Source organism: Crocuta crocuta, unplaced genomic scaffold (assembly GCF_008692635.1).
Source record: "Crocuta crocuta isolate KB4526 unplaced genomic scaffold, BGI_CrCroc_1.0 scaffold179, whole genome shotgun sequence".
Lineage (NCBI taxonomy): Eukaryota > Metazoa > Chordata > Mammalia > Carnivora > Hyaenidae > Crocuta > Crocuta crocuta.
In genome coordinates this window covers 10,764,043-10,785,834 of record NW_027551568.1, presented here as the reverse complement: position 1 = coordinate 10,785,834, position 21,792 = coordinate 10,764,043, and the positions used below count along the sequence as shown (strand labels likewise).

The 21,792-nt window shown below is 36.8% G+C and overlaps 1 protein-coding gene across 3 annotated transcripts in view; it reads right to left on the bottom strand.

Moving 5' to 3' along the window:
- CPEB2 (cytoplasmic polyadenylation element binding protein 2) overlaps positions 1-19,436 on the bottom strand; it is a 66,713-nt gene extending 47,277 nt beyond the window's left edge. For 2 of the 3 annotated variants that reach the window (XM_077750492.1, XM_077750493.1), the window contains exons 1-3: positions 19,158-19,436; positions 18,227-18,316; positions 9,738-9,828 (exon numbers count right to left, since the gene is read on the bottom strand). In XM_077750492.1, coding sequence (XP_077606618.1) covers positions 9,738-9,828; positions 18,227-18,316; positions 19,158-19,364 — 388 coding nt within the window. In that variant the 5' untranslated portion in view covers positions 19,365-19,436. The remainder of the gene's footprint in view (positions 1-9,737; positions 9,829-18,226; positions 18,317-19,157) is intronic. The other variant, XM_077750494.1, reaches the window with a different exon arrangement.
- Positions 19,437-21,792: the final 2,356 nt, after the last annotated feature.

Here is a 21,792-nt window from a genome sequence, read left to right as displayed (position 1 = left end):
TACTGGTGCGTGCCTGGGAAGACTAACCAGAAACAAGCCATTTACCATAGTAGATACCTGGAAAGCTTCCAAAATAAGAAGCTCTAGTTATCACTGAGATTAGAGCTGGGGTGGAACTGAACCCAGGAAAGTAAGACTGCTTTTTAGTTTTTTTTTTTTAATGTTTTATTTATTTCTAGGAGAGAGAGAGAGAGACAGGGTGAGCAGGGGAGGGTCAGAGAGAGAGGGAGTCACAGACTCTGAAACAGGCTCCAGGCTCTGAGCTGGCAGTTAGCACAGAGCCCGACGCGGGGCTCGAACCCACGAACCATGAGATCATGACCTAAGCGAAAGTCGGACGCTACCGACTAAGCCACCCAGGCGCCCCTGCTTTTTAGTTTTTAAAAGAATCAGGGAGACACTAGCCCGGTCTTTGGCTTTTCTAAGAAGGTGAGAAGTCAGGCCTCCAGTTCCCAGACAGAAGAATGGATGACATACGTCCGGTGCTCATTTCCCAGACTACAAGGAAAGACCTAGAAACAGACATGGTGAGAATTCCACCTGGTTAGCTTCTAGCAATGCTCACTAGCTTGTCAACCCCAACTATAGACATAGAGCTCCCAATCACCATCTTTATGTCTTATCTTTAAAAATGAACGAACAGACAGCAAAGGTCCATACAAAACCAAACAAAAAGAAAAGAGGAACTTAGAAGTATAAATACAAGGAAATGGAAAAATAAACTTCAAACACTATAATATAGCGTTTAAAGATAAGCATACCAGAAAACCAGTATCAAGGAAGAAAAAGAAAGTTCAATGAACTTTTTTAAAGAGGGTCCTGAAAGTTCTTCAGAGAAAAATTTTGAAATAGAAAAATCAATAAAAGGGTTGAAAAATAATAAATGAGGAAATGTCTCCAAAAGTAAAACAGAAAATAAATCAATGGAAAACAGGAAAGTAGAGGAGTATCGGAGGTTTACTATTCAAAGAACAGGAATTCCAGAAATAGAAATATTAAAAATAGAAGGGAAGAAATTATCCAAATGGCAAAAATGTCCAAGAGTTGAAAGAAATACATCTCCAAATTATAAAGGCCCAATGGATGTGCAGTGAAGGAAATAAAACAAAGAAATGGAAGGAAGGAAGGAAGGAAGACAGGCAGGGCTCCCCCACGCATACACGCATCAGATCTATATTTCATTATTATGAAACTTAAGACCCCCAGGAATGAAAATATCCTAAAAGCATCCAGAAAGAAAGACAAAAAATTAAAAAAACACAAAGGCAATCAATCATACAAATGAACAGGTATCATGATGGCAACCTGGGAGGTAAAAGACAGCATGCTTTCAGGATTCTCAATTACAAACATGTAATTCCACACCAGCCTGTTTTCTTACATAGTAGAATAAACATGTTTTCATTCGTATGAGAGCTAAATAAAATGTATGTCCCACCTGAAGGAAGGTATGGTGAAACAGGCCCAGTAAAACAAAGGTATAGACCATTAAGAAAAGGATACAGAGATCAGGACAAGGATCCCACTGGAAAAGAACTCCCAACATTCTGGAAAGTCCCACTGTGACAGTTATGAAAGGCTACAGAACGATGCCTTCAAAGGCAGGGAAAAAAGTCAATCTAAGATTATTTGATGTTTTTAGATGTATTGAAGGAAGCTCCAGGGTTCTATTGATAAATTTTGGGATGAATCAGTGACAAGTACTTAGATAACAAAGCAATCAAGCCAAAAGGGATAATGATTAATTCCAAGAAAAAAGTTACGATTATGGTACAAAACATGAGGTTCATCCATGAGTATCTGCATTATCACAGCAATACACTTCCTGATTTAAACAAAAAATGGTCATATGATCATTTTGAGAGGACAGAGCAGGGTAAGTGTTGGGGGATGGGTAAGTCAAAGTACACACTCAGTCAACAGATTATACCTAAAATGTAGAAAATTTAGAAGCCTCAGCATATTATTAACACATGATTACATAAAGAATCCATTTAAAAAAGTTGAAAGTAGCTACCTCTAAGGAATGTGAATCTGAAGCAAATACAAAAGAATGAGAAAGAAGACTTCTGTTTTCTGTTATATAAGCCTATGGCATTATTGACTTAAAAAATTTTTTTAACGTTTATTAGTTTTGAGATGGAGAGAGACAGAGCATGAGTGGGGGAGAGGCAGAGAGTAAGGGAGACACAGAATCTGCAGCAGGAAAATTTTCCCAAAATTTCCCAAATTTTCTTTATTGAACACACCATTTTTTAAATAAGAAAACATTTGTTTTTATTTTTTATTTTTTAAATGTTTATTTTTGAGAAAGAGACAGAGAGTGAGTAGGGGAAGGGCAGAGAGAGACACACACACACACATACAGAATCTGAAGCAGGCAGCAAGCTGTCAGCACAGAGCCCGACAGGGAGCTCAAACTCACAAACTGTGAGATCATGACAGGAGCCAAAGTTGGATGTTTAAACTACTAAGCCACCCAGGCACCCAGTAATAAGACAAGATTTAAAACATAATAAAGTCCTACGGTAACCTTCATGAGAGATTCTCAGATACCCTTCAAATAGTAAAAGCAACTAAAATTCATAGGCCTAATTATCCCAAGAACTCACTTTAACCATGACAAATTCTATATGAAAAATGTTACATTTCTTGCTTTATTTTCAATTTAAAAATTTTTATAAGTCCATAATTAAAGTCCTAATGAAGCTTTGTGGTGAAAACAGGCTTTTAGTAAACCCATATGAACTCTGAATAAATAAATGTGATTTAAATAAATCAAATTTTTTTAATTTAAAAAAATTCACTGTGGTTTCTGAATGGCTTTAGTTTTTAAAGAAGAAAAACTGTGTATTATTGTAATTCAAAAATTGTTTAAATAGCCAAAAATGCCTGAAGAAGTAACAACTATGTTTTCAAATTTAATAATATTGTTGCTAATTATCTATTGTTACAACTACCTGAAAAGAAATGTAAATAAATAAAACTTAAAAACCTCTATTCATGATACTATACTTCAAGTTAAGTTTCCCAAAACAAGAACTTTTACAACCACATTTTCACAACTTCCTCTTCAATCTGCAGACATTCTCACAGAAAACAAAACTTACAATCTTGAAAACTGTATTCTTCTTAAAAGGAGTTAAATTCTGAGTCATTTGAAGGGTAAAGTTATTAAAGTGTCAGGCATATTACAACGATCAACAGTAGGCATCTCTTAAAGTGAAAATAATGAAATGTGTATGGCTTCTATATAAATATGATTTATTTCAAAGTTAATGATTTTTTTCTTATTCATCAAGGCCTATGGTCTATAGGAGAAAGAAAAACAAATGAAACCCAGAAGAAAGAATATGTAAATTTGACTTCTTTTTAAAAAGAAACATTTTTGGGTGCCTGGGTGGCTCCGTCGGTTGAGTGTCTGACTCTCGGGTCCGAGCCCCACATTGAACTTTGTGCCAGCAGCGTGGAGCCTGTTTGGGGTCCTCTCTCTCCTTCTCTCTGTGCCCCTTCCCACTTGTGTGTGCTCTCTCCCTCAAAATAAATAAACATTAAAGAAAAAAAAAAGAGAAACATTTGCTCTAAAGACTGAAAGCATATATAGCAATCCCTCTTTGATTATCTTTTTTTGAAGACATGCTATTAAACAGGATTTTCATTTATATTTTCTGGAGCTTGTGAAAAGTTTGACTCCAGGAAACACAAGTGGGTTGAAGAAAAGTAAGTTCAGTTCTGAAGGATACAATCTGCTCTCTGCCAGAGAATCAGTGAAGGCAGTGTACCAGGAGCTTAAGAGAATCAACATACCTGCTTGGGCATATATATGATCGGTATTAGCTTTATTCTGCACTTTGCTGTATTTTAATAAAGGTCATTAAAATGTTTACAACTGCCAACAGATCTCTCTGATCTTGTCCCCCTGTTCCAGAATGTCTCTAAGTGTGCTCTTTACACAGGCCGCAGGGCAAGATATCTGGGTCTGGGCTCCTGAAACCAGCCTAATAAGTTTGCTCTCAGAGTTTGACTATCTCTGCCCGGCTTAAAAGTTCTTAGGTTTGAAAATGTGAATTCTGGGGGCACCTGGGTGGCTCAGTCCCTTAAGCGTCTGACTTCGGCTCAGGTCATGATCTCGCAGTTTGTGAGTTTGAGCCCTGCGTCGGGCTCTGTGCCGACAGCTCAGAACCTGGAGCCTGCCTTGGGTTCTGTGTCTCTCTCTCTCTCTCTCTGACCCTCCCCTGCTCATGTGTTGTCCTTCTCTCAAAAATAAATAAACATTTAAAAAAAAGAAAGAAAGATGGGGCGCCTGGGTGGCTTAGTCGGTTAAGCATCCGACTTTCGCTTAGGTCATGATCTCGCGGTTCGTGGGTTCGAGCCCCGCATCGGGCTCTGTGCTGACTGCCAGCTCAGAGCCTGGAGCCTGTTTCAGAGTCTGTGACTCCCTCTCTCTCTCTGACCCTCCCCTGCTCATGCTGTCTCTCTCTCTCTCCTAGAAGTAAATAAAACATTAAAAAAAAATTAAAAAAGAAAAAAGAAAGAAAATGTAAATTCTGACATCAGAAACTTCCAGAAACTTATACAAGTTATTTTCTGACTTAGTACTTCTAATTTACACTATGGCCGGCTGAAGAGAACCCAAGGAAAAGGAGAGTCTAAAAGAAAAGAGGCAAGAATTGATTTGGTGCTACCACAGCCACTTAGCACCTTACACAGAAGCAATTCCTTATCGTCTCAGTAGTTATTTTCCTTAAAATAGCAGACGTTCTACTTCAGGAGTCTTGGAAGACAGGAGCATAACAGTCAAGTAATAAAAATTATGCTAGACATGAAAATACATAGTAAATAAATTTTAAAGGCATCCATGTTTAAATATGTGCTCGCGTAAAATCATACTCTTAAATCCTTTTTCCTGAATTCCTTTAAATTGTTTAGGAAACACTGGGAAAGTCACTGTGACTTGCTAAAGCAAATACTTCCAAGAACTGTTATATTAAACTGCATTGCTTCCCACAGTTTTCAAATCATTTTTTTAACTGAAATTAAATTTTTTTTTGCTTACTCTTATATGTTTGGGAAGGGGGAAAAGCAATTTTTGGTAAAAATGCTTACAGAGTAAGACCTTTTTGAAAACTGCTGAGGGCAGGGAGGGAAGAGAGCTTAACAATAATCACTGTCTTGTTCTTTTGTTTAAAGCAGAATGAATTGACCCACACATACATAGAAAGATCACAGATTATTTAATATAGGTATGCAAAAACAAAACTGCAAAATCACAAAACTGCAGTTGGCAAAGCGTAATTTACTTTAACCATTAAAAGAATCCATATTTGTTCTTCCTTTGAAAGAAAAATATTTGCCAAGAATGAAGACAGTCATCACAAAATGAGATGTTAATGGCAAGAAACCAATGAAGAATAAATAAAAACAGATCAGTGTCACGAATACTAAGGAAAGCATAAAATGGGGTGTTAGTGCTTATGATCTGGAGCAGATGACCGTACACGCTCCCTAGAACTGGCCGAGCAGATACACCCCATCAGCATCAGGTAGCCCTAAACGAGCTATGCCAGGACCTGTCTGCTTTCAGTTCCTCAAATGTGACAAACTCTTGCATATAGCCCAGTTCCTCTGTCTCGTTAACACTTTCCCCCAGTAGTTTTCATCTTTGTGCTGTTCAAGCTTAATGTCTTTGCTTTCTTCACTCCACAGATGAATTAAGTACCTCTCTCCCCTTGCTTATGACCTACCCAAGCACCTTATCATCTCCCTCCACAGTACTTCTAACACTCTGGTTATAGATTATATGTATATAAACACTAGTATATCACACGTACATGTGTACGCTATACATATAACTATAAGGTCTTTTCTTTCTAGTAGGCTACAAATCCCGTAAGAACAGAGACTATATCTGTTTTGCACAATTACAGCCAAGGTCTTGGACACTGGCTGGAACAAAAGTAGGCACACTCTATGGACTAACGTGCATCCAGAGCTCCATCTTTGTTTGCTGCCACTTCACATCTGCGGGGCCCAACGAGACAAGACCCTTCCTACCTACTATGCTAAACCGCAGAACCTTAACAGTAAATATTAGAGGTTCTACTACTGACCTGTAAAAACCACTGGAGAGTGGGAAGATGGAAAGAAGCTGTAAAGTGAACTATTCTGGGCTTCAGTGGGAATGCGAGGTGCCTCTGTTAGTACAATCAGTCAGTTCTTAGGCCACTAACCTGCCAGACTTCCTTTGGATTCCAGGGAGCTGCTCAATTGTTCCTCTTTCTACTGACTTAGCTCTTACCTTGAGTAGTTTACTCTCTTTCCTTTAGAAAAGTAAAACTGAATGCAAATTTATAGTTTTTGCCTTTTATTTCTGTGGAAGCCAGCCTCCATGACCCTCCACTAATGCTTGCCTTCAGTGTTCACATCTCTTGAGTAGCAGCCCCCACCCCCTAGTTAAGTAGGGCTGATCTATGTTGCTGACAGGATGTCATGGAAATAATGGTGTAAGACTTCTGAAGCTAAGTCACAGAAGACCCTGGAACATTCACCTCAAGCCTGATCTTTGTTCTGGTGTGTGGGGTGGGGAGATCCAGAAAATACACTGTGACGACACCCAAGCAGCCCTGTGGAAAGCTCAACATGTTGAGTAACTGAGTTCTCCTGCCAACAGCCTGCACTAACTTGCCAGCCACATGAGTTAGTCACCATGGAAAAGGAGCATCCAGCCCCAGTCAAGTCTTCACATGACTAGTACCTCACGAGATCCTCAGCAAGAACCAAGCACCTAAATTGCTCCTAAATTCTAACCTACAGAAACTATGGAGCTAATAAATGTTTATTGTTGTTTTAAGCTGCTAAACTTAGGAGTGATTTGTTACAGAGCAATACATAACAATATAATCTCTCATCACTTAACTGCATGTGGAAAATTTCCTAGAAACTTTCATCATTAATAGAAAGGTAAACAAGAAATTCATTAAAAAATTTACACTGCAACTCCCTTCTCCCTTTCCATTAGATCCCGTAAGGAAGACAAAGCACATGGCTGACTTTTGAAAATATTTAAAAAGGGCAAAATAAGATTAATTCTATTTTGGGGGGAAAAAAGAAACAATTTTCTTGTATTAAACAGTGGACAGAATGAAACATTCTTTCATTCCGCAAAGAATGAAAAGATGAGATGGAAGAGACAGGACAGAGGCGGCAGTGCTGTCCTGAAGACGAGGACTCGAAATGGGGGAAGTTCACAGACTGGTTCCTTCTGTCTTGTCACAACCTTGATTTAGCAGATTTTACTGAGGTCCCACCCAGAGGAAACATGCCACGATCAGAGTACGAGGAGTAAGATATATGACAGAATATTCCAGAAGGCAGTGAAGTCTGTATGAGTAAGAAATGAGAAGTCTTCAAGTAGCAGCCGTGGTGTATCAGGATCATTTTAAACAGCTACGTGATGGCAGTATGCAGAAGTACCAGTCTTACTTCTTCTATAGAGAGAAGATTGCTCAATGTTTTTCTTTTATTTACTTTTTTCTTTTTCATTCCCTACCATAATAAATGTAGGACATAAAATACTCCCAATTAGAAACAGAGAGTTGTGGGGCACCTGGGTGGCTCAGTCAGTAAAGCCTCTGACTCTTGATTTTGGCTCAGGTCATGATCTCATGGTTGGTGGGGTTGAGTTCCACATCTGGCTCTGTGCCGACAGTGTGGAGCCTGCTTGGAATTCTCTCTCTCCCTCTCTTTCTGCCCCTTCCCTGCTTGCTCTCTCTCTTAAAATAAATAAACATAAAAAAAGAAAACCCCAGAGATTTGTTACCATAATTCCTAAAGGTGGTACTGAGAACATTTCCCCCTTCCCATTCTAAATGAATTCTAAAATTCTAAAAAGAATTTTCCATTCACTTGAGATTTGTTTTTTTAATTATTAAATTCTTCTGGGTCTCATGCTGCTTCCACTTTCTTTTTTAAAATCCTCTTTCTAGGTTTCCCTCCAGTTTTATTATAACATAGACTTTAGAAAAAAAGAAAACTTGAGATAGTTCTTCAGCAGAGAATGTTTTCCCTTAACACCTTCAAAAGGCCTTTTTACAGAAGACTGGGAGAAACAACAATGAAAACCTTTTCATTATTCGCTGCTAACAGCTGATGATGACTTTATCTTACATTAGAATTTCTAAGAGTTTTCTTTCTAGGTAAGCCAAAGAAGTAAACAAAGGGTACTTCTTCATAATTATAAACTACTGGATTCTATTATTAAACAGTGGATTGAAGATAAATGCCACGGAGACTGTTGAAGTAACAGTGAAAGAGAAAAAGACCCCATATACAGATACTCAAAAAACTAGATTGCGTTTTGGTTAGAAGCACCTCCTCCCCATCAAACCCCCCAAAAGAAAAACAAAGTATAAAAAAGTTTGTGAGGAGGATTATCATCCCCACACATGGTTAACAATCCCTAATGATGATCCCTTGAACTTCTTAAGCTCCTTAAAAATAAGGGAATTAGAGAGACAAGATACTCCTTTACAAACAAAATCCAGAAACAGAACAAATTGTTTAGGTAACTGAACCAGTACTGCCAACACAGCCTCAAGCCACCACCTTACTGCCAACACTGAAATGTTAGGGTTCTGGGCTAAAATCTTATAAGGGAATTCTTATTTGCCTTTATAAAATTAAAAATATGGAAAAATTACCAAGTAACCCATGGTTTTGCATTCACTTCAAAGAAGCCAGAACCAACCAGTTAAGCTGCTCCTGAATCCTGACCTACAGAACTATGTGAGGTAATAAGTGTTTATTGTTGTTTTAAGCTGCTAAATTGTGGAATAATTTATTATGCAGCAATAAATAACACATCTCTTATTACCCAAGTGCACACAGTTTGCTAGATTTTCACCGTTACTATAAAAGGAAAAGAGATATATTGTACAAACATAAAATAATTAGTAACAAGTAATGTACAAATTAAAAAAAGTACGTTAATGGAATATCTTCAGAAATAGTTAACAATAAGACTGATACTGTATGATCGGTGGGGCGGACTCTTTTTCCTAATTCACCTCAACTTTTATGAGCCCTCAGAGAAGCTCCTATAAAATATCCCCTTTCAAAATCCTATGATAGTAAAAGAAAAGTGGGGAAAGGAAATTAACCCAGGGCAATTACAGGTTGGAATCACTGCAAACTGTAAATACAAGTATTCTAAGGCATTTATTTCTGTTTTTGACAGAATTCTAGAAAAGTTACTTCGTAATTTTTTTTCCAGTGTGTGGGCTGCAGCTAATACAGTGCATATAGGTTTATTTATGTATTTATTCTTCATTCATTTTTAAATTGGGTGTGGAGCCCAATGTAGGGCTTGAACTCACGAGCCTGAAATCAAGACCTGAGCTGAGATCAAGAGTCTGACACTTAACCCACTGATCCACCCACGCACCCCTCAACAAAACAAGTTCAGATCCATTCTTCAACCTCTAGTAAACTGCAAGATATCTCTAGACAGTGACTTTTTCTTAAATAACAGGAGACATAGGTTTACATTTCTTTCTGCATAAATCAAGCATATATCTACATAAGCTACAAAGGTAAAAGTAGGGCATTTCACAAAGGTTGTTATTAACATAGTACAATTTTATACATAACACAGGTGCTACTTAGTGCTCATTTTCCTATAAAAAATGGTGAGATAAACACAAAGCAGTGGATAATAAAAGAAAAAGAAAGTCACCTACCCTTAAGAGGATCATGCTCTGCTCTCATAATATCAATAAGGGAATTTTCCAAAGAGTGCATATTCAAACTGTCATACATTCTGCTTCGATCCTAGGAGAAAAAAAAAAAAAAAGACTCAGTATGATCTATGCAAATTTTCAAAAACTGATCATAAATATACCATCTAAACCTACTTACATGAAAGAGGACATCTGATTAATACACTGCCAAGATAGTTATCAGTAACTGAAAATCTCAGGAGCTATAGTATCTCTTGTAGAGAGAATGCTACATTTAATATCTCCAAAGTCACATACCAAAAGTAATCTTATTTCATTGGCAGCATTAATACAGTAAAATAATTTCTATTTTTATCACTCTCAACTTAAAAAGATTTCTGAGATGTTATACGCATAGGAAGCAGTTTTAGTTATTTAACTTCTAAACTTTACTCATATACCCAGGAAGACACTGACATTTGAAAAATAAATATTTTGAGGGAAAGGAATTAATCCCATAATGGCACCACACTTTAAATATCTTTCAAATAGTGTACATTATTTAACTTTGTCAGATTTTCACATTAATAAATGCATAAACATCTCATACAGTAAAAATCAAAAGCATGAAAACTACTAATATCTGAAGAAAGATTAACACCTAGAATATTTACATTCAAATCTGGCTGTCTGAAGTCTTCACATACTGGTCTCTGCATTTCTAAATCCGCTTTCCCTCCAAACCCTGCAAAAAAGGCAGGGGGTGGAGGGAGGAAAGAGTGACAGTATTCCCACCTCACAAGTTTCCTGCCTCATCAAGTCCCAGAACAAAGTCTTTTGTGTAGCTGGGAGTCTTGTTTGCTAAATGTTAAATCTCTCAACTTGCTTACTAGAAGGAATTTGATCTTTAATGCTTATGAATTTATACTGTTATTCTGCCCAACACATCCTCAATGTACTTGAACAAATACACATGGGGAACTACCACAGCAAGTTCTGGCCCATGACCCCAAAATCACCAAACAAACGAAAACATGTCAGTGGCGACCCACCCCCCACCATTTAAGCGTGTGTAGGTGTCTGTGCAAGTGTCTGTATACGAAGGAGAGGCAGGGCAGGCCATTTTTAACTCAAAAAAAAAAAAAAAAAAAGACTATAACACAGAAAAAGGAAGAAATCAAAAAAGTAGGAGAAAAACCCTGCAGAAATCAGAATTATGCATTTCTTAACCTGGGTCCATGAGCTCCAAGAAGGACCATGAAATCTCTGAGATTATACACAATATCAAGTATGTGTGTATACATGTAACTTTTCTCCTGAAGAAAAGGGTATGGCTTTCATCAGTTTTCCAAAGGAATCCACAATCCAGGGATGATTTGGAGCCAGTCTTTTGGAAAGCTGAAGAAAAACCCCAGAAACTTTCCTGAAAATATGTTGAGTTATTTACTCCACTTGAGGTTTACATTAGGGTTGTGAACTTTTTAAAACTAGGGGGTCAGAATCAGTATCATAGACTAAACAAGTTGCTGTTGAGGAATTTAGAAGTGTGCAAAGTAATACTGAAGATACAATGCTAGACCAGATGTTCTTACTCTAGCATTACCACAATACAGTTACACTGGTACTCCTTATCTTTACTTACTTTCTTTTACATCATTAACATGACTTTGATTGGTGAAGGAGGCACAGATAATCACTGAACTACAACAGTGCTTCTCACATATGAGCATGCTTCACAATCATCTGGGGCCCAGACTGCTGCTGGGACTCTGCTCAGAGTCTGAAATTCAATAGTTTAGAGAGGCCCCTGAGAATGTGTATTTATAGTAAGTTCTCAGGTGATACTTAGACTGCTAGTCCAGAGACCATACTTAAAGAACGGCTGGCCTTCTTGATCTTATATGTTACTAAACCTCTTTAGGCTCTGCTCTATCTTCTAGAAAAGAAAAAAAATTATTTCAGACTAGACAATGCCTAAGGTCTACTTTAGAAAGAATAGAAAAGCAAAAGACTCAGAGTACTATGTAGTAAGTGAAATAAAACTAGAATAGAGAAGAATATGGCCCTTGGACAATAATGACATACAATTTTAGTAATCTCTCCAAATATTTCCATCTTCAGTGCTTCCATTAGACTTTATGCATAATTAATTTATTGATTTTCCTGCCTCACCCACTAAACTAAGCTAATTAGGGGTAGGGACCTTCTAATTATGAAATATAGCTAACTTTCAAATATTTGTTGAATGAATATTACTTTATCTCTACTTAAAAAAAACTTTGCAAATTTAAGTTGAGCTCTGTGAGGGCAAAGACTATAGAGGACCATAAATCTTCCAGGAATAGGGACTCAAATGTTAATTAAGACATGATGTATTAAAGATGTATTTAAAATAGAATTAATAGAATTAAAAAATGTAAACTATCATGATAAAAACTGTTCACATAATTAAGCAAAGAAACCTCATTAGGGATGCTGTATCATAATAGGTTCTGAGATATATTATAAATACTTTATACGCTAATCTATTTACCTTAAATTCTTACAAAAAATACGTTATGGTTTAGGGCTATCTTCTCAGGCTGATTTTTTTTTGTAAAAAATTTTTTAATGTTTTCATTCATTTTTGAGAGAGAGAGAGAGAGACAGTGTGAACAGGGGAGGGTCAGAGAGAGAGAGATACAGAATCCGAAGATAGGCTCCGGGCTCTGAGCTAGCTGTCAGCACAGAGCCCGACAGCCCGAACCCATGAACCATGAGACCATGATCTGAGCCGAAGTCATACGCCCAACAGACTGAGCCACCCAGACGCCCGATTTTTTTTTTTTTTAACACAATCAGACTATTCCTCATCCTTAATCGCCTACGAACTTAATGGTGACTAATTACCACCACCCAAATGGCTTTTGCTTTTTGTTTTTAGTTTTTTAGTCACATTCTAACTCTATTCAAGGAGTTTGAGTTTGATCTTGCTTTAGAGCAAAATTTAGAGTAATACCCATGAAGTAACTCCATATGCATTGTCAATGGACCGGGGCAATTATTTAAGGTAAGAAGGGAAATATATAATCAAGCTATTCAATAAATATTAGCGACCACTAGATAATCAACTGACAATGGTCATTCAAAACAACAGCATATATTAATAGCTTTCGATTTAATGCCTAAATCTAATTGAAATGGTGCGATGCCCACTTATCAGATCCCTTATTTCCTCTTGCATTTCAAGTCTTTCATCAGGAAACAAACTCTTGCTTTAGTAAAGAAAATAACAAAGCTATTATACAAATACTAGCTTACTTATACTTTGGTAAGCAGCGGCTGCATCCCACATGATTTTTAAAGCACCAAACACAAAATAGCCTTGAGCAGATAAAGAACTCCTGACATCTCAAAATCGCTTTCTGGATTTAAGGAAGCCTATAGGCTCATGTTAAAAATGGAATTACAGATAATTGCATTAAATAAAGTACGGGTATTAAAATATACCTTCTGGAAAAAACAACAGAAATAAATCTAATTATAAAACAAATACTCATGTATTTTTCTAAAATAACGATATTAGAAAATTTGTGTTCACAAAAACTGCCATTGGTTTAAAACCTAAGTGAAAATCCTGAAACCATTTTAAGGTAAACATAAACACACCCAAACTTACTACCTTACATACGGAAAAATCATAGCAATGTAACTTAACCTACATTTACTACTACATAACTATTTAAAAACAGCCAAGAAGTTTCATGAAAGTAAGAATCACTATGAACAATCTAATTTAAATATGAAAATTATCTGGCAAAGAATTGATTTAAATGGGTTTTCATAAACTGAGATTACAGAATCCCACGACAATGAACAGGCAAAACTCAGAAAACACTGGTGGGAAAACTATAACCTCTTACATTCTAATATTTTCTTATTTTCTTAAACCCAGACATTTGCCATAAAGACTGAGAGATGCAACTATACAGTTCTAGAAAGACTGAAAGACACAGAAAGAACAACGTAATCTAATCTTAAATACTCATCTTAAATAAGATAACCTAAAAAAAGATTACCAATGCTGAAAAATAACCAAAGTGGTCAAGAATATTAAAATTAGTACAAAAAGAACTTGAACTTAATTAAAAGGGAACATTTCAATGGGATGTTATATTTTTACTTTGATATATGCAAAACCCTGTCTCATTTCAAACGTCAAGTAGATCATGTGCTTCTTGAAAATGAAATATTATCCCAAAGAATAAAGAGATGGATTATAGAAAAACCCTATATTGTCATCTTTAAAGATATGCCAGATGCTTTAACATAAAACCTTCTGGCTAAGCAGAGAGATCAGCTTTTGTTGCATTTTTGTGTTTGGCTTTCCAATTTTTGCTTTAAAATAAAAGAGCAAAGTTGTATTAATACTGTCCTCAATTTTAAGTAAATACGGATTTTACATTCCTGATGATGCACTGCTGCTGCGCCACAGTGAACAAGCAGCAGACGATATGCTACTGTCTTACCGCACTAGGCAGCACTGTCTCCCCGTCTCCTTCATCAGTCTCTGGTTGTTCCACACAGACACCCCTTCTTCATCCAACCCGACTTTCACCTTCTCAAAGGGAGGGAACAGAACTTCTCCCCATACATCCCAAGGGTAGCTAAAACACTACTTCATACATAAAGAACATAACATGTTTTGAGCTTCCTTTCTGAATCTGAACGTTCACTAAGGATTATTATGACAGGGGCCTGAAAAAAAAAATTTTTTTTGTCAAATTTTTAAAGACCCCAAATGGCCAAAGGTATCCATAAGGGTTAAATGAAAAGGCAAGCAGAAAATACCCGGTATAAGAATGTATCAAATACAGGGGCTCCTGGGTGGCTCAGCTGGTTGAGTGTTTTGACTCTTGACTTCAGCTCAGGTCATGTGTGTTTGAGTCTCGCCTAGGACTCTGTCTGCAGGGACAGCACATAGCCCATTTGAGATTCTCTCTCTCTGCCCTCCCCAGCTCCTGCACACGCAGCCTGCACATGCAGGCTCTCTCTCTCAAAATAAATAAACTTAAAAAAATGTATCAAGTACAATTAAAGAAGTGAATGCAGGATACAAAACTTAAAAAGAAAGCATCCATTACCTAAGCAGGTTACAAGAGAACCCATTCTCCCATTTTCAGTAATGTTTACAGTTTGATGACTACCAATGTCCTTAAATGAGGTTCATCTCATTTAAGAACCACAATTTACGGAATCCTTTATTAAATGAAAAATTGGACTTGGTCTGCTATTATATGTTGTTTTTGCGTGAAGTGACTACAGACACCAAAGACTAATTTTCTGAGAGACTCCCATATTATCATCCATCATGTTGTCATAACAGCCTGGATATTAAAGATTGATGGAAAGCATCTGCAATTAATTTAAGGTAGTTTATGTGACATGCTCAAAAACTTCCATAGGAACAAAAATACACAACTAAATATACCGATAATCCCTTAGCCAGAGGACAGGGCGACATACCATCTCATAGGCTTTATGGCTATGTTACACTTTCAAAGGTATCACGTTGCTTTATTTACAGAGAACTAATGTCCCAAACATAAACCTGTAAGTAATAATCTCAGCTACAAGTATATTTACTTGTTTTAAAAAAATTCAAGCATTAATGAATAAATATACCATAATCTCAACATCTAATTGAAAATTCAATTTTAAGGTAATTAAAAACCACACATCTAAGTATGATTTCTTGCAAGCGTAACTAGCTAATAGCATTCTGAAGAAAAGTATTCTTAGACTTAAAGGAATTAAAAGAAATACCAATATTAATTTTAAAGTCAGAAATGTGCATAAAACTTTACCCTTGTTTTTAAAAAGCTTTAAATTTGAAGCCTTTCCATAAGAAAATAATTACTTAAAATAAGGGAATGCCAACCAACCCTAAAAACATTATATACAACTGAAATAAAATCAATCTACAAAACTATTTCTTTCCCATTTACTGAATATTAATTACATGTCCAGTTCTTGGTATAGGTAAGGCCTCAAGTACGCAGGTACAAGAATTAAGTCTCTGGTTTTAAAATTCAGTATATTTTATAGGCCTACTCAATTTGAGACTAAAAGAAAAAGAAAGCTAAATGTTTTAAAATAATTAGTTGTTAACTGAGATTTATTAGTATTAAAATGTTGTACGTTGTGGGGAAAATGTCAGAATGAAAACATTTCCCCAGATATTTAAGTGCTTAAGAATTTTCTGTAATTTTAACTTTGCCAAATAGTGAGAAACTATCCAATGGTTTAAGATACCAATTAAAGTTTGTAGCTGTTGCTGTATTTTTAAGAACCTCAACTCCAAATACCTCAACCTTTTATGGAAAGATAGAAACACAGAACAAATTTTGTATAGTAAGTACCGTAGGGCACTCAAAAGAGAGAACAACATTGCTTTTAAGACTATTTGGGAGCCCATACAGTACACCTGGACTGCTTCAGTCCAATTCCCACCCCTTCTCCCCAATAAACCAAGACCCTTGTAGTCTAAAAATAAAGTATGTGGGGGGTGAGGGCATAAGGAGGAAAAGAAATGGCCAAAATGGATCAGAGAAAGTGTAAGAGCTGGCTCAAAAGGCCTTACATGATCTAGTTCAAGGTTCTCCTTTTATAGATCAGGAAACTATGACCCAAAGAGATGAAAGCCCATAAACTATACCCTCCGATGTCATAAAGATTGAGAAAGAGGAAGGAGGTTCAGGTTTCAGACCTCCTTTCTTTCTAGGTCAGTTCACTTTCCACTACCGTCTTCTTCACCACGCTTCAACTTCGTCACATCGCACCTCTGCTTCAAGGGTCTGCAGGGAATGCCAATGTCTCAACACTTAACCAAAAGGAAAAAAAAAAAAACTATCTTTAAGCACCTAAATCATTTTTGGTAAAATGAATTTATGTGAAACACTCGGTTATAACACAGGTAAGAGAGGCTTTGATGGACGTCTACGTGGGAGCGCTAGAGGCGCTGCTCTTAGAGCAGCCCAAGGGCACCTCTGTAGAGCCCAGTTTGAAAACTCGTTTTTTCGTCATCACTTCTATCCACTGCAGCACGCCACCCGCTGACACCATCTCAATAACCTCATTTCCCAACATGTGCCCCCACCCCCGGGGTCCCTTTGTGACAGTTAGTCTGTCTTCTTTCTTCTCCACAGTTAATATCCCTTATAGACGGATCCTCCTGCTTCTTCTTACACCTGCTCTTCAAATAATTAGGTCTCTTCCTTTCTAAAAACAAGTCCCTTGCCACCTTCAAAATGATTATCCTAATTTTCCTCTTCAAACATACCGTCTCCTAGGCATTTACGTATTCAATTTGAACGACATAAAAGGGCGACCATAAAAATGTCACTAATATGGCCTAACTGAGCCAGAGTGGAGAAGAGAGTAGAAACACATGGAGAGCTAACTTACATTATTAACAAAACAATAAATGACAATTTACATGAGATAACTACTTATTTCTAAGTGGAGATCCTGGCAGGACTATTTTGGTAAATAGGTAGGACCTGTCTAAAATAAGTGCTAATGTAGATTATTGAAGTTACTCCTAACTCTCCAGGTTAGAAAGCGATTTAAAAACATATTATTAATCTATTTATACAGTTCTTACTTGTAAAATCATCTCATGTTGATAAATTAACTAAAGAAGAGCCTTAGCTAAAGATAACATAGCTCCATTCAGTGGGCTCCCACAATGTCAAGTCTATGCTCATTCAAGCTTCAGCTCTGTAGTAAAGAATCCTCATGGAGGACTGAGTTTGCTACTCATACTGTAATAATTCTCACCACTGGGTACCCAGTTTGAATCCAAATTTAGTCTGTAGGAAAAGAGATAGCAATTTGTAACCACAAAGGACTTGAAGGTAATTTGATTAAGACTGATTCCTAGCTTTCTGATTTACGGTTTTTCTATAGGAAACTGATAATATGCAAGAAGATAGTATATATGAGCAGTGACAAATTTTAGAATAAAGAAATACTACACATGAAGGTTTTTATAAAGGTGAAAAAATTAAAGATTGGCTTTTTTAGAAATATGCCTCAAGACAAATATAGCAGATTTCATGACAAGAAGTGACTAAAAAATTCTGTGAAACACTGATGACACTTAAAATTGAATGATACGCAAATCAGTAGTTTTGTCCCTAACTGAATACAACTCTGAAAGATAAAATCTGTTCAGTTTGACTGATGTTTAAAGTCAGGTGCTCTTGGGTATATAATTCCTTTTTCCAAAAACAAAATTTTAACTTTTGGAAACAGTAAAATAAAATAATTATAAATTACTTATAAATTTGAAAATGAAGCATTTTATATTAGATAGTTAAGTCAAGTGACCTTTTAAAAATAGTTTTAATGCTCTCTGACATAGGCTTTAAAAAGGTATAATTGGAAAGTTAATAATAAATCTTACTCATAATATAAACACTAAACTCCTAGTCAAAATCCTGAAGAATATACACTGTGCAGCCTACCTGGTCTATTCTGGATGTTCCGGCTGCAGTGCACCAACTATCTTGGAGTGAATCTGAGCCCCAAGCTGGTAACTGCAAACTAGATCTCACCTTCAATAGCATAGAAGTTTTCATCAGAAATAAGCAGTTCTCTTCCCCACACCCACCCACAAAAAAAAAAAAAAAAAAGAAAAAAGAAAAAAAGAAAAGAAAGAAAGAAAGAAAATAAAACAATCAAAGTTCCTTCTATCTTGTATCTTTGGTCCTCTAACGGTCTCAGGAGAAAAAAAAAAGTCTCATCGTAAATACCTATGAGGCCCTTTGTTAGACTATAATATGAATAAAGCATTTAAAAAGGCCTGAAAAAATGTCCAATCATCCTAAGTATTAGGCCACATTTAGGAAAAAATAGTCACTGAACCAGTGACGACAAATTTTAATTTGATGCAAAAAGCTCTCATATTATTTTGCCATAATCACAGCTGTATTAGGTATATTCTAATATACATACAGCTGATCACAGGCAAACCTACACACAATTGCTTAACATTTTAGTTTAGTTACACTGGAGGAGAAACTCATTTTGGTGGCCTATTAAACATTAATAAATTAAGGCATTCTTGAGCTGCCAATTAAAAGCTTCAATATGCACTGGAGAAACAGCAGATTTTTCTACATTTTAGGAAGCTGCTTTTCTACCGTGTGTTTAGAGAATTCTGTACAATATCCATTTTCTCTATCATTTTGTATTTTATTCTTAAATTATATGCTTAAAATTAGAAATTTTTTATTTTTTAATCTGTCAATTTTACCATACTGCTACTATTACTATGACTACTACTAACGCTACTACTATTACTACTACTACTACCACTACTACTACCACCACCACCCAATTTCCTATTTTGAAAGATAAACATTAGAAATAAGACCATTTACATACCATTCTTACCTGTAAGGGTAAGAGTGTATTACTATTGTTGTCGGTTCTGAACACGTTATCTTCAATCCAAGATTTTGGAGTCAGGGATGGAGTAGAGCGAGTAAATTTCGGTGGTGCTATGACATTACCAGAAAATGGTTTCTTCAGTGGAGATATCTGATTCATAGTTCCTGGAATCCCCATGTTTCCAGTTCTGCGATGGTCTCTGCCGTGCATTGCTCCCCACGACACACTTCCAGTGCCCCAGCCACTGCTCTGATGGTTGCTCCAAGGAGATTGTTTCAGAAGAGGCTGAGAAAAACACATCTGTTTAAATTATAGGCGTTTCAAGAGTTTATAATTCAAACTCAAATTTAGGCCTGAGCTAAGAATATATACATCATCTTTAAAAAATCTCTAAAGACAATAAAACATATCTTATTAGTTTATGAAAAGTAATAAGTTTGTGATCTTGCTGTATGCAAACATACTCCTTTACTGCTAGGTGAGTTTTCATCCTCTGGCCCACTATAAGTTATAATGAATCGAGCAGATATTTCATGACAATTGCTAAAATAGAACCAGGCAGTTACATTTCTGTCCTTTCAGAATCATGTACGTAAGAAGAAAAAATAAATACTTTAAAATTGAAATTAACTTCAAAGATCCTTGAAAATATAATCTACATCGTGATTTTAAAGCAACCATATTCTGCTAGGCATACAATTAAAAATCTGGTCTTTAATTAATAGATATGAGTAACAACAGGAGTAAGATGTTTAGACTTTAGGCTTCCAAAACCAACGGCACCACTACAAAAGTGAATGATTGTAATAACATTTGGTGTTATTATCTTGCATGAACTAAAATCGTCTTTCGGAATAGGGGGTGCATGGGAAATATGTGGGTTGGGTTTTTTTCTTGCTTTTTCTGGTATTGTGTATTCAACTTTTAGATATTTTATTCCAATTTTAATGTAGTTTCTTTTAAAGTGTTTTTGGCTTTCTTTCATTTAATTATCCATGTTAAGCAATTATCTGATGTTACCCATAGGTGGATCCACTGAGATGTACTAAAGAAAAACAACTATGTGCTTTCATTATTCTAGCAGAGACCTTAATAATACAAGTCTCCATTAACTTCATTCATTTTCAAAAATACATTCTATTCCAAACTAGGACCTATGATAGAAGTTTAGTCACCAAAGAACGGAAAATTCACCAAGAGGCAATAACGGCAGGTTTTTGAAAATACTAATTGCTAGCAGTTACGCTGTCAGTAAGCTTGTCCTAACATTTAGCCAAAGGAAGTATGGACCATGCAGTTACTATATACGTCAATAAGTTCTACAAGCCAAGTATTCTTCAGACGAAACTTGCTTCTTGTAAGACAGCTTTCTTTTTTCTTTTTAAAGAACTTGATCTATAGAAACTATTAAAAAAATTTTTTTGATGCCAATGTAATCACGAATATATGCTGCCATTTCGCCCTCCACCCAGTTCAAAGGCACAGCTCAGGGACCATGAGGACATCACCTCATTCGTGAAGGCCTCACTTTCCTTACTGATACAGGGTTCAAGTTCTCCTCCAGTGATCTAAAATTCCATATGACAGCTGTGTGACCTCTTAAACTTCACTGCGAGAACCATCTTCTGACAAAAAGCAGATTACAGTTAAATACGAATCATGGCGCATGGTCTTCCCATGTTCTGTATCATGGCTCTAAGGACACAAAAGCGCCTCGCAGTAATTTTCTGTGGCAAGTTTGCAGTGAAACAATGAAGACCCTGACACACAGAAGACAGCTCCTCGAGATTATGAAAATCATGGGAAAGGGGAATATTCTTTCAAAATTACGTGTTTTCAATCCTCGTAGGCCACATTCTCCTTCCTCAGGGGAGGCACCAGGGACTCGAAATAAAGACTGCTAACTTTGATCAATTTAAGAGAACTCTTAACTGTTACTTTGGTTAGACTGTAGTCACCCTTTAAAAGGTTAACCTTTTAAAACTTTAACTGGTCAACGGAAAAAGTTACAGGAGTAAGTAAGCACCGGTTAAGGTCCAATTTTGCTTCTGTCTCAGTCCCTGATCACAAAAGTGACCTTAAACACACGAACCACACTACAAGAAACGCTGACTGGATCCAATTAAAAAAAAAAAAAAAAAAAAAGACAACAAAATACTCTTTTCAATGTCAATGAACCAAGCCAGCGGTCATTCAAACACCGTATTGGGGACATAACAAAACAAGAGCTTGAATCGGAAAGGACCCGGATGAATTAAAAAAAAAAACAACAAACCTGCCCCTTATTTCATAATTGCATTAAGCCACTCAAAATATACACACCCCGTAATTCACGAAAAGGTTAAAGCTGCCAAAATATGTGAATCCTCCCTTCGAGGTAGCACACGAATCGCGGATTCCAGTTTAGCTTTGCCTTACNCGACGGTTCCTGGGCAACGGCCCCTCCCGGCGCGGGGTCCGCGCACAGCCTGCCCTGGGTCGCACGCGCTCTCCCTAGTCGCCCTGGCGGCCCCGCCTCCTTCCTGTCACCTCCGCCCCAGCCCCGGTCACATGAGGCTGGGCCGCTGGGACGCAGGGGGCGCCGGCCCGTAGGGGAAACTGAGGCCCGAGAGCCGGACTGGGAGCGGCTCCCAGTGAC